Consider the following 19,153-nt stretch of genomic DNA (forward strand, 5'->3'; position numbering starts at 1 on the left):
TTAACAGACAACACGGCACAACTACGAAAACAGGGTAGCTCTTCTGGTATCCAGCATAAGAAACAAGGACATAGGCATCATCTTGACAAGTATTTGAGGAAAAAGCGTGTTGAGGATTTTCGTTAGAACACTCATCTAATTTCCCAGACTATCCTGGCCATAACGGTATCTAGCCACCCTATATAATTACCAGCTTTTCCATCCTTATTTTTTCTTCTCTCTTCTTCTTTCAACATAAACTTTTCCCATTTAGAAAAATTCTTAATGGAAGAAAGCTTGGGGCAGTCTCAAGAAAGCCCAGTAAATATGTACAAAACTCCAAGACTTCTAATGATTTTATTTTGTAAGATCAATAGTTTCAGTGTGCAGTACTTAGTGGTTTATCAAAATGTCTGTGAATGACTTTAGATGTGATGAATGAACTCACGGTAGCCAGCATACTCAGCAAAGAATTCCATTTCTGTGGTGCCACTGTTACCTGTACTGTTGTCTTCTCCTGTCCACTCATCTCCATATTCTGCAATGGAGGTGTCAAAACTGGTGGAGGAGGTGCTCTGCGCTTTTTCACTTCTGGGTTTGCTGTCATTCCTGAGATATTACCAAGGGACAGCGATGGACCCAAGGTACTGGAACGGGAATTCACCGAAGGGGAGTTTGGTGCTGTGGAAAAACCCTGTAAATGGATTAACATTCTGGATTAACATCACTTTTTTAAAACAGTGGGAGAGAAAGAAGAAAAACAAGACACATCTGGTTACCGTTTAAAACAACGATATAATAGTCATTATGTTCATCTGCCAAACTTGCTGAACTGCAAACTGTAACTTTTGGACACTTCTAAAGGTCAACTGGAACAAAGCCTACAAGCAGTATGAATGTCAGAAGGCACTACAAGCATCTACTGCAATATTATGTTGCAGTTAGTTGATGGGAATACTGCCACTGTTTGCTATTTAACCATATCTATACAGTGCATTTTATCTAAACACATTTTCAGTTGTATTTGAATTACAAGTAACACACATATCTGAAAGCAACCTTTACTCTTAATTGAGAACACTGTATTAATTGTATGCTGCCTGTATGCCAGGCTTTTATTACTAGTTCTCCACAGATTTACATAAAAGAAACTCTGCTACCATAGAACTATTTTCAATTTATATGCATAATCAAGTGTAAACATTTACAATCTACTAAGACCAATTGATGAATACGCTCAAAAGAAGTTCCACTGACGGGACCATACTGCATTTAAACAGGCTTAGAAGAAAAGCAGAAACTATTTCAGTAATTTCTTTATGTTAAAAATTACTTCAGCTCTCATTCAAAACTTATTAAAATCAAGGGAATAATTGTCACTGATTTCTGAACAAGACCTTTATACATTTTTATATCAACATTCATTCAGAAATACGTGCAGTCATACAGTAGTATGTCTACTAATAGGAGAAGACCAGAAATTGAGATTGAAAGAAAACATTGATTTTTCTTTTAGTTTTACACTTTAACCCAACTTTAAAATCATATTTCTGAACTTGCTATTTAAGATCTTTCAAATGTTTCTCTCAAAACCCGCTAGTCATTTTTTGCTGTACTTACTAGGAGAAGCTTCCATACTAAATAGAAGATTACTTTTCAGTTTAGTTATGAGATAGTTACTTCTGAAAAATGGTTTCTGAGAACCATTACTGGTATCAACCCACTCTGAGCTGGAGTAGGATGCCTACTCTGGAAAGGAAGGTTGATGACCGTGGTTGATAATGCTGTTCTCATCACAACAGTACACAGTACTGCATGTGCAAAACTCACCATGCAGTATATAAAGCTTTCAGATGGAATTTTGACCAAGACAACAGAACAATACTGGCATGAAACTACAACTCACCAGAAATCTCATCATTATCCAAATAAAAGAGGGAGTTCTTTGAACTTAGGTTCTAGTCCAGGAAGGGCTGGAAAGAGTTCTGCCTAGATCGCTTTATTATTGTGGTGAATATCTGTGATTTCTGGAGGACTGTAACTGGCAAGGAATTTGTTCATGACATGGCATGATAATTTCTTCCCATATGTATCAACATTGATCTTAGCTAAAAGTTAGAAATGCGGGGCAACAACCTCAAAAATATAATTCATTTAATTGTAGTACTTCTGAGGAAGTACTTATGAAGCATTAAAAGCTGAAAAAAAATTAAGCAATGAAAAAACAGACAAAACACAGGTTCCTGACTGCCTAGCAAGATTCAGTGTCTTGCAGATTCCTATGAAAGCAATTGAAAGTGGTAATGCAGATAGCAAACCATTTGCCTCCTATCCTGCATTTGCTATGGATGTGACTTAAAGCTGATATCCGGACTTTTTTTGTTATCTTTTATTTTGCATGCTGCACAGACTTCATGCCAGAATTGTGTATTTTCCAGAAACAATGCATGGTATCAGACTGCTCTGATCAACTATGGTTTTATTAAAGAATTAAAACAGTATTTACCATGTCTTTTTCATCACTATTCTCTGTACTTACTATCATCTTCTGTTCCTAAACAAAAGAAAACAAAAAAGCTCGAAGTGGAAGGTGGGGTTTGAAGGAGTGGATGAGATCTCTTAAGGAAATATGCTCTTTTCTGAGATACTGCCTGTATCTTAGACAGTGGGAAAAATGTCATCTAAACCTACAAAGTTTTAAATTCATTTCAGTGCATATGGCATCTCATTCTACAAAATAAACTTTTATTTTCTCCTAAAGAAATGACTGGGCTCACAGGGTGAAATAAACAGTAGTCTCCATTTCCCACATACTTACAAAGACATTTTAAAGTCTACAGGCTATGATTTTGTGATGGTTTTAATTCTTTGGTCCTATTCACTGCATCACAAAGATGAGAAATTTTGTTCAAATATTTACAGATACAAAAACAAGACACAGCTTCTCTCCCAGCATTAAATATGTAGGTTACTGACAAGAACATAGAATGTACCACAGGTGGAGGGAAAACCAAGCTCATGTATTGCAGTCAATATAGTTGTATGAAGAAGTACGCCCGTATCATCTGTTTCACTCGACAGCAACAGGTTGTGGAAAACGTTCTGCTCAGAATCAAATTCAGTTTCTACAATCTGAGTGTTTTGTAACTACACTGTAGAATTAAAAAAGAAAACAGGAAAAAAAAAAAAAAAAGGAAAGGTCTCTGGATTGGATTATATAAAGAGTTTTTCAAAATGTCTCAACTTGTAAAACCTAGTAATTGCACTAGCATCACAGCACTTCGCTAGCAGTTCCAACGATTAAGTAATGCAAACCAATAAGAAAAAAGTTTCCTCTCCTTTTTTTTTTCCTTCGGAATTAAGCCGAAGAAAACCCTTTATAAACACAGTTGCACCTGCACAGATCCCCAGTAAATCTAGACTCTAGCTGAGCAAGAGTCTTGAACAGCTCCTGTACAACAACAGACTAAAGTTCATTTCAGTTCCATAAGACAGATGTTGGAAGGAAGGAAGAAACGGTTGTAGAACTACAGAGTACCATCAGATTTCATATATACACTGTTTAGTGTTAGATTTGCCATCTAGTTTCTTTCCTGCTCCTTAAACTCCTGAAATATAAGGGACCTTCTTTTTCCTTAACGTACCCGACTCTTTGAGGATAAACAGTTTATTTTCAAAGTGTTATCCCACTTCTTGAATTTAGCTTTCAAAGACCTTTTGGACAGCCAGAGGAGGACTGTTTAAAAACACAGGCACATAAAGGCTCAGAATAAATTGGTGGTTCAGGCATACCAGTCCCATTTTCAGAAAAAGTCAACAAGATTGAGAAATACCACAGCCCATGGAACTCAGCTCAGGTACTATAAGATGCCTTTTCCAAATGATTTCCTTTTTAAGTATGAACTTAAGTTCTGATGTCTTACAGGTATTTAGGAAAATTTTAGTGATCATATTAATAAAATTACATGAGATTAATCAATTAAGATCTACTAAAATATAAATAGTGATGTTGTGAGAATCCCATTTTACAAAAAAAGATATCTATAAAAATGGAAGTCAGTTTCTGTATGCTTTCAAAAGATATCCTTGATACATAGCTCCCTGACCCAAAGCTCTGTTACTAGCATTTCCTTGATTTTCTGATGACACTAAGTGGCATTTAAAGGTCAGCAAGGAAGAGGCTGCAGCTTGCCTGTGAGAGTGATCTGACTTCCCGTTCCCTGTCCACACCGGACAATAAAAATTTTTCAAAATGTCAAGCTCCTTTCTTGTGAGGCCTTTCTTCCACAGCTCTTTGCCAAAACTCACATATTTGAGATCTCAGTCTTGTTACGCAACTTCCTTCTGAGGAGTTTTTAAATCAAAGGTAATCAATTGGGTTGTTTTTTTAGCACTCAACGTACCAGATGCATCAGCAAGATGTAGTTGTTTGGGTTTTTCTCCAAAAACAAAAGAGACAAAATAGAATGTAAAGGAAGTCTTTTTGTTTGAAAGCGTAATGTGGGTAAACGTGAAAAATAAGATCTAGAGCAGGCACACAAGTCCAGTTACACAGTGACAACAAGAGTAGTTTTCCCTATTGGAAATTTAAACTTCATTAATGTAAACGCTTATTGATTTGCTGAATGACACAGCAACTGGCTACAACTGGCCATTTAGAATACCAAAATGTTGGGTCAGATCTACTGCACACATTAAAAGTCCGAGGCCACTTGCCTTGAGATGATAGTCAAATTCTCCATGCTAGCATTAAATCTGACAACACGAAAACTGAATCCAAGCTCCTGCTTCAAAACCAGAGCAAAATACTGTGGTCATAAGATTGCTTGAACCATGTTGTATTTTTTTTTTTTTTAAATAAACTGTGACTTCTCAAATCTTCCTTTTTAACTGGCCACATTGAAAACAGTTTGTTTTTTGTACTCCGTGATGCACTTGAGATGATCACTATGGCACTTGCATACAGCCTGCAGCCAGAAAGGAAAAAATACATGCTTCCTTGCTCCAAAATTTTTTTAAAATGCATTTTTATGCAATTTACTCGTGTTGGTTTATTGTTTCATCCCATGTTTGCATTGGCAGGAAATAATTTGGTCACTCACAGTACTAAAATAGGAAGACAACTATTCAACATCCATGGCAGTAACTCATATGGGAAGAATCATGTTGATTTTATGTATCTAATGAAGCTTTCAAGGTCGTCTTATAAAATTTGAGTTATGTTTTGAAATCTGTACACCTCCAACCCCATTTTATCCTCATCTAAGTCTGTTTTAGTAGCGAGCTAGCAATTCCAGATCCTATGGTCAGGCATCAAGTGGTGGACATCAGAACTCAAACAGCTTGAATCCGAAATGTCAGAAGATGTTCTCTGTCCTGTGCCCTGTCAGTTCTCCCTCACTATGGCTGACCAGACTCCTGTCATTTTAGTAGTAAGTCTGTTTACCAGAAATCCTAGCAATACCAGGTGTAAGCAAGAGTGCTCCTGTATAAGTTCATCATCTCCCAGCAGCGAAGTAGCATTACCTATCTGCCCCTGCAGAGGTTACTAAAATCTTCCTGTGACAGAGGTATACACCATTTGCAATTACTCTGTTTTACTGCTATACCTATCCTTACCATAATGTATTTTTTTCCCTCATAATTTAATTAAAATTTTCCTTTCTAGAAATTGATTTGATTCTCTCCTGTCCTCACCATGGTAAAGTCACTCAGTGTAAAATATCCCTGTATCTCTATAGGTAGAAATGTGTCTCTATTTATCCTCTATCATTTCAATCACTGCAGTTACTTGCAAGCATGCACACTATGGGCTTTGCTGAATCAGAGCTGAAGAAGCCGGTAACAGGAAGAAAACAAAACAACATCAGTTCAGAGCTCTCAGAGTTAACAAGTCAACTTCAATCCAATAAAGTGAAAATCAACTTGCTACAGACCTTTCTCATGCTCAATTTATTTAGTTACTGTCACTGTGTGTCCTGTGAAGGAGAAAAATTGTTCTGTTGAAATCTGAAGCTAATTAGCCACAAATAAAAGAAACTTAGGTTGCTGAACATTCTTTTCTAAGCAAATGTGATTAGTATAGGAAGTAGGTGTATGTTCAAAAAAGCAAGCTTTAGCTCATAACCCACAAGCTGATATATTTTCCACTTAATATTCCATGTACAAAGTACTTTCTATCTTCCACCAGATTCTCAATTTCCAGAAATATAGCTAAAAATCTGTGAAACATGAAGTTCTTGAAAGACATTTCAACACTGGTATAAATCTAATGACATCCATGAAAGCCACAAGCTTCAGCATGCATATGTTACTTGCATGTCCAATCCCATAAAATGCCACATCAAGATTAGGGTGACACACAGATAACAGAGAAATCAGACATGTTTATGCAGAAGCTTCCAGAACACGTCAAATCCCATCACACCCTCATTGTGCTATGTACTTGATTCAATCAGGATAAACACTTTTTTTTTTTCTTCTGGATGATAGATGCATTTTAAGTAGCTTTAAAATGTAAATATTCTTGGTTTTGGAGACGTAAATCCCTGTAAGATGACAAAACCCTCATTAAACATAGCACAGAAAGCACTTCTGCAATGGATATTTTCTATGGCACATGGCAGCTTCATACAAACCTTACAGTTCATCACCCTGGTGGGAGGTAAGACTGCAGGCCACAGACACACTATGAAGTGAATTTGCAAGTCAAGCTGAACCATGGATGAAGATCTATGCTGCTGGCAGGTGCTGAGAATAAGGCTTCCTTGCATTTCATAAGCGTGAAATGATTGATTTTGACTTTCAGAAGTGCACAGAAAGCTGTCTCAATTGTTACAATACTGCTTTTATTTTTTTTTTTAAATACTGCTTTGGGAACATATCATAATCTGTTTATATATAAAATGTACCCTTTCAGAGCTGACTTATATCTTCCAGGTTAGACTGCTAGAAATTTATGTTCCGTAAGTCCAAACCCTTAGTCACAGCACACTGTCAAAATGTGTCAGCCTATGAAAAAAAGATTGCATTTTGAAAATAGGTTTTTCATAACTGTCAAAAATATGAATATGTAAAGGCAATATAGGGAAAAAGATTAAATTCAAAATATTCTCACAAGGGAGCATCTAACAGAAGTGTCAGCAAATTTACTTATCCGTGATATTTATCATATTTTTGGATAGTTAAACGCACATGCACTAAATAAGAATATCATGACCTGATAGTGCAATGACAGATACGTGACAAAAAGAAAAATGTTGTTATGTTCTATGCCAATAAAAAAAAAAACAACACATCAACAACAAAACAAAAACCAAAACAGAAGACAGTAAAGAAAAAGGAAGATTTATCTATTCAAGATGAAATGTATCATCAGATAGAGATGGGCTTGCAATGAGAGAAGTACAGGCAGTGCAATGAATTATAATATTACATAGGAAAAATGTGGAAAACACTACATGTCTCTTCTGGATATCCATACAAGTGGTACAAAAGAAGAAAAGAAAGAAGTAAAAAATATATATATAAGAAGTGAGAACAGCAACAAAATGATGATTCATTTAACAAAATGAAAGTGGATATGTTCTCCAGATTTGACCAGGGAGGTAGCCTTTGCAGAAATTCAAAGATGATAATCCAGAAAAAGGCAGAAGCAAAGCAGAAGCCTTCAGTAAATGCTACGACAAGCTCAGGCACTTACGCACAACAGAAACCATATTCTGCAAGAAAATTCAGTGACTGTTTATATTCACTGGCAAAGTGAATGCTCAGTTGTTGGTGTGAAGATGGTGGGGGAAAAAGGTCACATGAACAGAACTCAAATTGGTAAAGATTCAGTAGTGAGAGGAATGGAAAAGGGGATGAAAATACAGATCTGTGAGCAAGTATTAGGTACTTCTGTGGTAAAAAATAAATGCAAACAAGACACACAATAGAAAATGGAAGAAAATAATCAAAGAAACATCTTTAAACCAACCAAGAGATGTTTAAAAACCAATGACAGACCTAAAAGAAAAGTGTGTTTAAAATACAAAGGAAAATTCACATGGACTCTAACATCCAGTTAAATCTCAGTATAGAACAGAGACAAGAATATCATAACAAAAGTGAAAAAAAAAACAAGCCAAGGATAGAACGTTTGAAAAGAGTCTGTTTACACTTGGCCATAAGAAGGCCATTAATAAATCTAGGGAGAACAATCTTGGAAGAATTAAGATGGAAAAAGCCAAATTTTTCTAAGTCTGAAAAGGCTGCTTACTTCTCTTCGCTTACACTTCTGCATTCTCTAAAAATAGATGAGCTCAACCAAATAGCATAGCACAACCAAGCCAAAAACCCAAATCTGTCTTTATTAAGGCTTTGGCAACAGACTTCAGGAAACGGAGTTCAAAATGTCAAAGACCAACAACAGTAAAAAAGACATTTTCATAATTTCCACTGGTGTTAAGCGTTCATCAATCATAAATAACCACAGAAAGGATCAGAGATCTTGAGCAAAATTAATTCATCATTGCAGTAAGAAGTAATTTTTAATAGGCTTCATCATTCTTTTAAATCAGTCAGCCAATATGCACAGTCTATCGAAGACATGAGTTGCTATACTTGTGATATATATCTTTATGAAATTCAAAATACTGTGAAAAACTACAGAGAAGAACTTCCACTGCAATAAATTCTTGTAAATACAGGAACTGTCAGGCCACTAGAGTTGACCACCTTCAATATATTTCCATTGTAGATATTCCAACATGTACTGGAGATGGAAACTTCACTTGAAATGTACAATTTTCAAAATGTCTGCTCTAATGCCTGCATAGCTAATTCTCATGGAGATCAAAAATAAGAATAAATCCTGGCATAAGTTTTTTGTATACTCATTCTTTTGGTTTTAAAGAAAGAACTTCTGGTTTTATTAAAAGTGTTTTTATTTGAGATATACTGAAGTGTTTCCCCTGTCTTTTAGTGGAAGTGGTGTCCTCCAGTAAATTTTCCAGAGACAAAGTAAATTAACAATCGGTTCTCATCATTGTTCAGTGGCTGCTGAGCTTCTGGCACACACAACTTTTGGCCTGTGAAAATTTCATCTCAGTAAAAACAGTACAGCTGTTGATGAATGGAAAAAAAATGTATGTACTGATATGCAAAGGCTAATTTTCACTGAGATCTGCAGAACTTCCCTAAAGTCAAAAAAGCTGCTCTGATTTACTCAAGCTCAGGGAACTGGCTTCCACTTCCAGTCCCCATAATCCAATTCCCACACAAATACTTGGTTAATATAGAATGAAGTTGTGCAACTATTTTTCCCTTTGAAGTCTATGGTAACTGTATGTGTTTAGCTACAGGGAGACAAAAAAAAATCACCCAAATGTCAAAGCAAATTTTCAAGAAAGAAACTTTCAGAGTTTTTAATGATAAAACTGCCAAAAAATATTACTGAAAAATGATATAACCTCCAAAGATATTCGAACTTAAATTAGAAGAACAAAACAGCTTCAGAGCTCTGAAATTAGTGCAGATCATAAAACAAATGCTAATTACAAAGTCACAAAGAGGACTCAAGTCAACAGCCAGGAATTATACTACTACAATTAGCTCTTTCAAATGACTATATGTGTACATATACACGTATATATATATACACATAGGTACGTACACACATTGCTTGAATAAGCTCTTTCAGATGTCTATATACATGATTACATGAGCATGTATACATACTTGGGCATAAAGAGCACAACAGCCTGATTCTTAAACCCTAAATGGAAACCGAAGCCAGTCCTCAAACTGCATCTACAGTTTCTACGCTAAGCATTTCTGGCAACAAATAATGTGCCAAAGCAGACCAACCCTCTAAGACAAAGACAAACAACAATATATACACATTGTGCTCCAGCATTAGCTCAGGTATTGATGGCAATGAATCATTTTGATTCATAATAGCTGAACATCATGATCAATAATGGTGTTCAAGAAACAGTACAAGGGTGAGGAGAAGGTATAGAGAAAACATTTTCTTGTTGGACAATGGATAAAGCACAACCAAGTGGATGTACACATCTGCCTTTTGCTTCATAATGATAGAGATGAATACCTACAGAAGTTAAGCTTGTTCCATTAGAGGTGAAACATTTCAGTAGAAAATACATGTAACTCTGAAAAAGTCACAAGAAAATTCATTTCAGGATCATAAGAGATCCAGGTCCCAAACTTCTCTCTAATCTGAAGTATTCTCCGGAGGCTATTCCCTTCGGAGAATAATCAATATGCTAAACATACTGGCAAAAATCATGCAAATTCAGTAATGGAGCAAAGAAGAGAACTTTAAGAACAACAAAGCAGATTCACCTTAGAATTTTCTGAGAATTTTATTCCATCATGACTTCAAATATCTTTGGCCTTTTTTTTTTTTTTCTTAATTTAAGAAGTCACTACTAGAGTTTTAACTCTTTGTCTATGCCAATCCACTTTCTAAATAAAAGTCAAGTTGGAATACAGGCAATGGCAAAGTGATTGGAAGTACAGCTGTTCCAGAACTCAAACTACTTCATCCTTTTCCACTTAACCACTCTACGTACATCATTTCATATTTTTACTTTCCTTTGCAGTATACTGCGGTCAACTGAGTTTCTCCAAGTCAAAAAATTCCGCATGATTTTCCTTAGGACACCAATGTATGATTTCTGGTACTTGTATGAGACCAAATTTCTCACTGCACACAGCTTTGTTTCACATATGGACTTTGTGAACTTCTGTGAGATTAGAACTTAAAAAGCTTGAATCAGAAATGCCTGAAGATGTTCTCCCTCCTGTGGTCAGTCAGTTCTCCCTCACCATGGTTGACCACATTCCTGCTTTACACACACTAACAGGAGTATTCCAAACCATTAGTATCCATTCCCCATCGAGGAGCCATGGCAGAATCCTTCCAAATTCAGCTCTAAATTTAGGTGAAACTTAGGTTAACATCTGTAAAACAGACACAACAATACCTGCACTTACACTTTCAACAGCGCAGTAACTTTTGAAAAAGGGGAAGCAGTACTGAGAAGTGTGCTTATTTTCTGGGTATGCATGTCAGATAGCAAAGAAAAACTTGCTTTTGCAACAAATTATTGGTTGATGAAATCTGCTCCTTACTTTGCCACTGTTTGCAATTCATTTTCTGCAAAACTTAACATGTTTACTTTGGGGTTTTCTCCCTCCCTGGCCTGAAAATGTTCTAGAAGCAACTTTGAGGACTTTATCTGTGTCAACTGTCCATTAAAAAGGAACTAAGTTCATATATTTTCAAAGATGACAGTGGAAGTGCCAGCAGATCTTTCTTCTTACAAAAGAGAATCTATAGTAGCACGAGGAAGAAGGATTTTAAAATGGCCTAGCATAGATAATGGCTAACAGTTTATAAAGGACATGGTCCAAAGCCAGCTGAAACCAGCAAGAATTTTTCCATTGGCTCCAATAACTTCTGTATCAAGTCTCCAATGGACACTCTAACGTTATGATGCCAAAAGACAGCAACAATGTGCTCTAAACTATGTTGTCACTTCTCCAGGAAATCTTTTTCTTCAGTATATTTCTGAACTCATTAACAATCATAACAATGCTAGCACAGCTCTGATTTTTTAAATACATATTTTGGCTTCACATATCAATACTTTAGTCACTATTGTAAAAAAAAAAAAAAAAAAAAAAAAAAAAAAAAAAAAGTGAAGAAATTAAGGTACCTTCCAAAAATACACGCAAGAAATAGGCAAAGAGTTGTATTAGAAAGGTTATCTAAACACAAGAACAAAAACCACACGAAAACAGCACACAAACCAGTGGAAAGCCTTGTTGTGTAACTATTTGGAAAGGATTTAAAAAAACAAAATGTAACCACTCTTAGCCCCCCCACCCAGATAATGTAAAACAGCGTATGGAACAAATGACTACAGAGCTAATAGACCCTACATCACTTTCACCTTCAGCATGATGCTCTCCTTTGCTTTCATATTCAGCCACAGGAAATTAAAAGTAGAATAATAAATTAAGACAACTCACAATCCAAAGCAAAAACACTGCAACGTCTTGTCTTTTGCACATAGTAGGAAGTTTTTCTTCCTTAATTCAACAGGTTGCATAGAAAATTTTCTCCCAAAATTCTCTTTTTTTTTTTTTTTTTTTTGTTATTTTTGGGTGGTGGGGGCAGTTTTGAAAAGACAAGTTAATTTTAATTAATTACTAGTTAATGGCTTTGACTTCTACAGCGTGGTTGATATTGTCCTACTGATCTATAACCTTTAGACTAGAACAAGGACCTTGTTTAAAATTTGTTAAATTTAGACGGCGCCACAAACCAGTATTACCCCCCTCCTGTCCCTGCTGCACTAATCTCCCATGCCAGCTGCTCCAACGTTTACATTTGGAGGGCTTTCTCTGAGCAGAAACGCTCTCTGCACAGTATCTCTCATCTGTACATTTGCCAGAATCAAGGCAAGAAAAGCCTTACTGCTGGAATTCTTGATTAATAAATAGTCTTAAATGTTTCTTCTGCCCTACCCTCTTCTGTCAGATCCACTGCCATTAGGTTTTTACAAGGCAAAACTCCACAGCGCACTTTATTGGCCTAACTCTCATCCTATGCAAACAACTGTAAATCAGAACAAACTGAACCTGTGAAATTACACCATCTCCATGCTGAAATCTAGTCGTGTACCTGAACATTTGCTGGAACGGAAAGAAGAAAATGTTATAATCAGAGGAAAGGAAAAAATTTAAGAACAGTCATATTATAATAATGGTAATTTCTCCATTTCTCTGCATCGGCATGCTTCAGAGTGCCTGCTCAGCTCATGTCCCAGAAATCAGTTCTACCTGGCTCTCACCAGGTCACCAAGGAACTGAAGCAACAAAAACTCCAACAGGTGCTCTGGATGACACTGAGAATGTCACTGGGTCCACCTCCTATGCAGACAGCCTGTCATTGCTTTAAGAACTCTCCAAGGCTGTTTTTTGCTGTCTGGCTTGTCTTCTTCCTACCCTCCTTCTTGTGTAAATGAAAACAACAACAACCAAAGAAAAAATAACTACAAGAAAGAATATTTACATGAAGGTATTATTACTTTACTACTTACTTTAGAAAGACCGGTCACTATCTGACACTCTCCTTTCCCTTTCCCACTTGCCTCCCAAAATACTGCCAAGAACTGAACTGAAATATTAAACACAGGAAGATAAGAGAAAAAACAGTGCCTAAAACACTTGCTACCATTTTTGTTAAGCTCATGGGAGAATACGAGCATTAGAGCTGCAAGTAAACGACTAATAAAATCTAATTTAGCAACTGCTCACTAGAAAAGAAGAACATGAAATAGCTACATAGACTATAGGCATTACATCTCTCCTAGCAGCTAACAGCTGAGTAGCACACACAGTAAAGAGTTTTACACAGTCCTTGCTTCACGTACACAGCTTCTATTGAAGTTTAAGGATGACCTGTAAGGACCGCTAAAACTTATGTAAATTTGACTTTGCATGACAGAACTAAGCCACAAAGTTCACTTTGGAAAACTCTCCCATCAAAGTGAAATGTTTTGTGTTCTGTCAGCAACTATTGTTTTGCAAATCCTCCCTCATCCGTCATAAGACATTATTGAGGCATATGGTTTCACACACCACCAAGCAGCTCAGTTTTGCCAACGAACAATAATGCACAGAACAAACACGTGTGGAAATCATTAGATCTTCTAATTAAAAGAAATGTTATTATTTGCCACTACTGTTAATGAAATTGAGTCTTTGCTGTCCACAGAAGAGGCTTGGAAAAGAACCAAATCCTATTAGCACTCATGCTTCAAAAATTCTTTGCAAGTGCAAAGACATTATACCTCCACCGATATTGAAAATCTCTACTGTATCTAAAAATCTAGTAGGATATTTTAGACTAGCATAATGAATCTATGGTTACATGGGACTTAGATTATGCCACTACAAAAACAGGTGTTAATGCAAATAAATGAATAAATAAATAAAAAATCTCCATTGTGTATTAGCAACATGGAGTCCATGGCATACAATTAGCCATTTCTGATTTCATCTACTAATGGGCATTGGCATAAATACACCCTAATCCTTTCATTACAGTAGTTACATTTGGAAAGCTTTAAAAGTATTTTGGATATTCATTATTAAATCAAACAGAAACGTACTTTGTAATGGAATTAATAATTTCAACCCATTCCAAAACCATTCCAAAATTAAACAGAAAAATCATTTTAAGTACACAGAAATACGTGAAATCCCCTCTTAAGTAACTATATCTCTGCTTATCCAATATTCTTTAAAGGTGGTACTTTCGACACCACTGTATGCTTGCCAGTTACACTAAGAACAATATGCTGAATAAATTATGACCAAATACAAGGCTATTATATGCTATTAAGGGGCTCTGGTAATATTAAAGGCCAAGAAAGCAAAGCCTGAGCGGTTGAGATGTCACTAGAAAAATCTCAAATGGAATTTAAGTTTGCTTGTTTTTTTGTGTTTTTGTTTTATGTCCTTTTATTAATGCAAATTAAAAACCATTGGCCTTATTAGCTGCTGCTTTATTCTTTTTTTTTTTCTTTTCTTTTTTTTTTTTTTTTTCAGTGAGTTAACTTCAAAACTTTTCAGTGAAATCAGTAACAGAAGATGAATCAGACATAAAAGGATTTTGGGTGGTTAAGGGTGTGTCACAAGGTCTTAATTAAACATCCGAGGGAGATATCTGAGCCAACTTACGCCAGCCCAACTAGGTACATCCACAGAATGCAAAAAGAAGACATGTAGCCCAGGTCTGGAAGCTCAATTGCCTCATATACCTGGCTAGCCTAACCTACCATGTTCTTGTTAGCTTGGGCCTCTCCAAGTCACACCTCTCTGTGCTTTCCCTTCAATAAACCTGACACGTATCCTTGTGATGTTCTCACACTCATCTTGGGGCCTGAATTCTGCTTCTGGGCATGCTGAGCATGAAACTGCTGAGAACCCATGCTCCTAACCTCTTGCCTAAATTCCTAACCTCCATCAGGATCCATGAAGTTGGCAAATCTCTGTCCTTATCAGCAAGGACTTAATCCAATTAGGCAAACCTAAGAAACCTGGCTCCACAGAAAATCTAGCTGCTGGAAGAAGCAGGTGTTATATTTCTCTCCTGTCTCATCCTCTACACCCATCTACAAAGTTTGGTGACTCGGCAAGAATATGGGAAATCTAAGTTCAAAACTTTATTCCAGTTGAGAAGAGTTAAACTTTCATCCCTCCAGAGCAGACTGAGATTATCATCTGCTCAAACACACGAATATGACAGAGGTAGACAGAGACTGAGACAAGGTCATCTCAACTGTCCTGCAAGCATCAGCCATTTGGTTTCTCCCATTCTAGCTTCAGTGACTTATTTGTTTGATCTAACATCTGCTTAGCATAAGACATACAAAAACATCTCTGGCGCTGGCACTGTAACACATAGCTGCCACCACACTTAAGTTAATTTGTTGTTAGTCTGAATAGTTAAGCTTGCTCTTGGTCTCTCCTTCTGAGTCACTGAATATTTGGGTATCTTTACAAAAGGATGCTTCCCACATCAAAAATACCTCACAGCTTTGTTCCAGTCATCTCTAGCCCAGCCAGTACTTTGGTTTACATTACAAAAGAAGAAATAATTCTCTCAATAATGGTCCTGAAAGAGATAGATTGGCTGCTGTCTCCAAATGCACAGAAGGGATCCCAGACTTCGTTCTTTCACATTTTGACTGACAATGATAGGTGGCAGTTTTATAAAGTAAAAGCCTTAAACTCAAGATTTCATCCTGAGTAGAGGCAGGTAGCAGATGCACGGGTTGGCCAGACTTTAATGCATAAAAATTGTATATTGATTTAAGTGGCTTGAAAACTCTGTAAATTTGACTCTGATGCTTAGATTCAGTGTCCAAAATAACTAAAATTACTTCCTTTGAAATACTCTTCAAAAGCCATTGGAGGAACAGAACTTTCTGAGTTGTCCTTTCAAAGGTAGAACTGCAGGGGAAGAATGACACAACTCTAGCTTTTTTGTTTTGTTTCTTATTATTTTTAACAAGCAGGTGAAGTGTAGTTATTATATCAGAGTGCATTGTGGTGATTTTGCTGTCAATCATGATATTTTATGTAAAGACAACTTCTGATGACAACTATGTGACAGACCTTAATTTAGTAAAGTTTTTCTTGCTGCAAAAAATTATTTAGCAACGTCGCTTGTACAAAACCAATTCTCAGCAGAGGAACGGAGGGAAAAAAAAATTCAGCCTAAATGATTTATTTTTTCTTTTTCTTTTTTATTTTTTAAACCAAATGACTTAAGTCAGTATTTCTTGGTGAGGGAGGGAGCTAAAAACAGACTCCTGAATGCATAAAGTTGGCAGTCCTGTGACTGTACAACCTAAGAAGCACAGCCAGAATATGGGTCAGCCAACACCTCTCTTCACAAGAGTCTGTTTTGAAGAGCTTATAACATTATGATCCTTTAACCATAGCTGGTGAGACTTCCCATTTCAGGTGTCTGCTTCTGGTTAATTTTTTTTTTTTTTTTTTTTTCCTTTGAGCCAAAGTAGTGCAGCTGGTTCTGAGAACTAGAACTTTCTTTTACACTCCACATTAACTCCAAGGACGTCATCTTTGAAGAGGTACAGTAACACCATGCTTTGGAATAATTTGAAGGCTGGTGTCAAACAGCAACTGTTTCAAGCTCATCTGCTATCACATACTGTAAGGAAAATTTAGAAGTATTATCTTAAATATATGAATGTATCCACAACTTATATAACTGAAGACAGTGAATCCTCTAAGTGCACACCACAAAAGGAGGTGGGAAATGCTGCATCTTTTCAGCAGATGTAATTCTTGCTGAAAAGCACCAGCACAATCCACCTAATCCATCCTTCTGCTCAAAGACAGAATCAAGTGTGTGTAGCTTATCCTCAAGACATTTCTAGAGGTTTTGTAGTATAGATCAGGTCACAGTTGCTTTAAAAACCTACTCTGTTTTGAAATTTTCACGCAGTCAGATTTTTTTCCAAGTTAAATTTTCACTGTGATAAAGAAAATTACTTCTCCTGTCCTCAGTGGAAAAGGAGAAAGCAAGGTGATCACCATACGTAAGTTGAATGCCAGTTACAAGCAAGCTAAATCTAGCAAAACTCACCTCATCAGCAAGAGAAGTTCAAACTTTTTTTTTCAGAATACCAAAGGATGTAAAAATGAAACTAACTAAGGTTACTACCGTCATCGTGACCCCTGAGTTATTTGATATTTAATGAATTATTTTTCTTTTAACCATAAGAACAGGTGCAGATACAAAATCATTTTTAATTCTGTTATATCTTCCTGAGTGTCATGCTCTGGCATCTAACTCCATCAACTTACAGACATCTTTAACAAAAGAATGGTGAGGACAGACCAGTCTGCTCTAATACTTGATGACCCTCCGTACTAATGCTGGGATTTATATTTTACAAACAAAACCACATGAAGCTATGCTTCAGTTGCTTCAAAGCCAGATCACAAAGCTACGTCTTGATAGTGTGCTCTAACTGTTAAATGCTGTAGAACTATTGCAGGATTTGACCCTACAAGTACAATAAAACACCCTAAGAACTGCCAGGAGACCAAGGAACAAGCAAAAGAAAACAAGACTATAAAGTGAATGCAACTGTCAGAAATGAAGAAGTATTAAAAGTTGGTAGCTACTCACTTCCATTTAGATACTAGGACAATATTCTCATTGCTGCAGCTGTTACTGCCTACTGCCCTAAACAGTACCTGGCTATGTGAGGTCAAATCCTGAACAGTGGACACAGCACTCAGTTATTGCTTGACACCTAAAAGTAATCACATTTTCAAATTTTCTTTGTGTAACTGTACTTGATCCCTCTCCAACCACTTTCTGAATTGGGAAAGTGTATCGTGAATGCTCTAGCTCCTGCCAGCTCTGAGACATAAAAGTTATAGTACATGAAAAGCAAACAAGGTCTTAAAAAGGTGAATAATGTATATATACAAAGTTATTCATAGGGAACATAACTGTTTCTATCATTTAAAAAGTGACTGCCAAAGTTACGGATGTACTAAAAGTCCTGGTGACTTTTTTTTCCCCCCCAAACTTAAGGGCACTATCTTTCTTCTGAAAGATAACTTTGTTTCCTGTACAGAGACTAGAACAGAAAGTAAAAAACAAACAAAAACACCTCCCCCACCCTCCTTTCCTAAAACAAACCATCAACTATCCCTAAAAACAAAACTGAAACAACAACAAAACCCCAATATATATCCACAATTTCTCTGCTATCTACTTGAAATCTAAATTTTTTTTTTTCCTGGATATTTTTAATCATGAATATATATAATAACAGCAATGACAGCTCTATTAAGCAGCAAATTTCCAGATCAACTTCTTTACTGAGGTTCATTGATTCTGTTATGAGAAATACATTCAAACATACCCAAGACTAGATTTTATTTTTTTATTTTTAAATTTCTTCTCTAAGTACTGACAAAAATCTTCTAACACTGGTCTGCTGGTTTCAACTAGAGAAACCTTGTGTGATAAGACTTTGTGCTGAAATTTCAAATGCTCTGATAAATGTCCCTGGCCGTACTTTTAAATATTTTTTCCCAAGCTGATTTATTACATAAACAAATTCCACATCAGAGATGCACATCGTTCGGCACTTGGGATGTGTTTTTTCACTCTTGATTTATGAAAACACAAAGGCCTCTAAAATAAAAACAGCTAATTTTAGAACTGTGTTCCAAGTATCAGGTTTCATCTTGATCAACTGTTTACTTGAGGACAGTGACACCAAGTGGCAGAGATTACTCACACTCCCTCTTTCTTTCCCAGCTGTTCTATAATTCCAGCTATGAGACCATATACGGTACTCAAAAAAGGAATATGGTTAAACCTTCTGCATCTCCCAATTGCTTTATCTGTGTGCTTCATTTATAAGCAAGTGTGTTTCAATTGGATTTGACTTGTGAAAAGGTATTCTGGTTCCTCTACTTAGCACAAAACAGTATGTATTAAAGGCAGAGATTTCTGCTTCATTTGCAATACTCTGTTAGATTTCAGAACCTACTGATGTATGCCATAATGAATTGTTACCTCCACGTAACAGTAGTA

General features: G+C 36.3%; 1 protein-coding gene across 19 annotated transcripts in view; it reads right to left on the reverse strand.

The window, feature by feature from the left end:
• The window catches only part of COBL (cordon-bleu WH2 repeat protein), a 167,450-nt gene that overhangs the window by 84,237 nt on the left and 64,060 nt on the right, over positions 1-19,153 (reverse strand). For all 19 annotated transcript variants that reach the window (XM_090137166.1, XM_090137183.1, XM_090137180.1 and 16 more), the window contains one exon: positions 479-673. In XM_090137166.1, the coding sequence (XP_089993292.1) occupies positions 479-673 (195 nt within the window). The remainder of the gene's footprint in view (positions 1-478; positions 674-19,153) is intronic.

The sequence above is a fragment of the Phasianus colchicus genome, chromosome 3, assembly GCF_987193195.1.
Source record: "Phasianus colchicus chromosome 3, bPhaCol1.hap1.1, whole genome shotgun sequence".
Taxonomy (NCBI): domain Eukaryota; kingdom Metazoa; phylum Chordata; class Aves; order Galliformes; family Phasianidae; genus Phasianus; species Phasianus colchicus.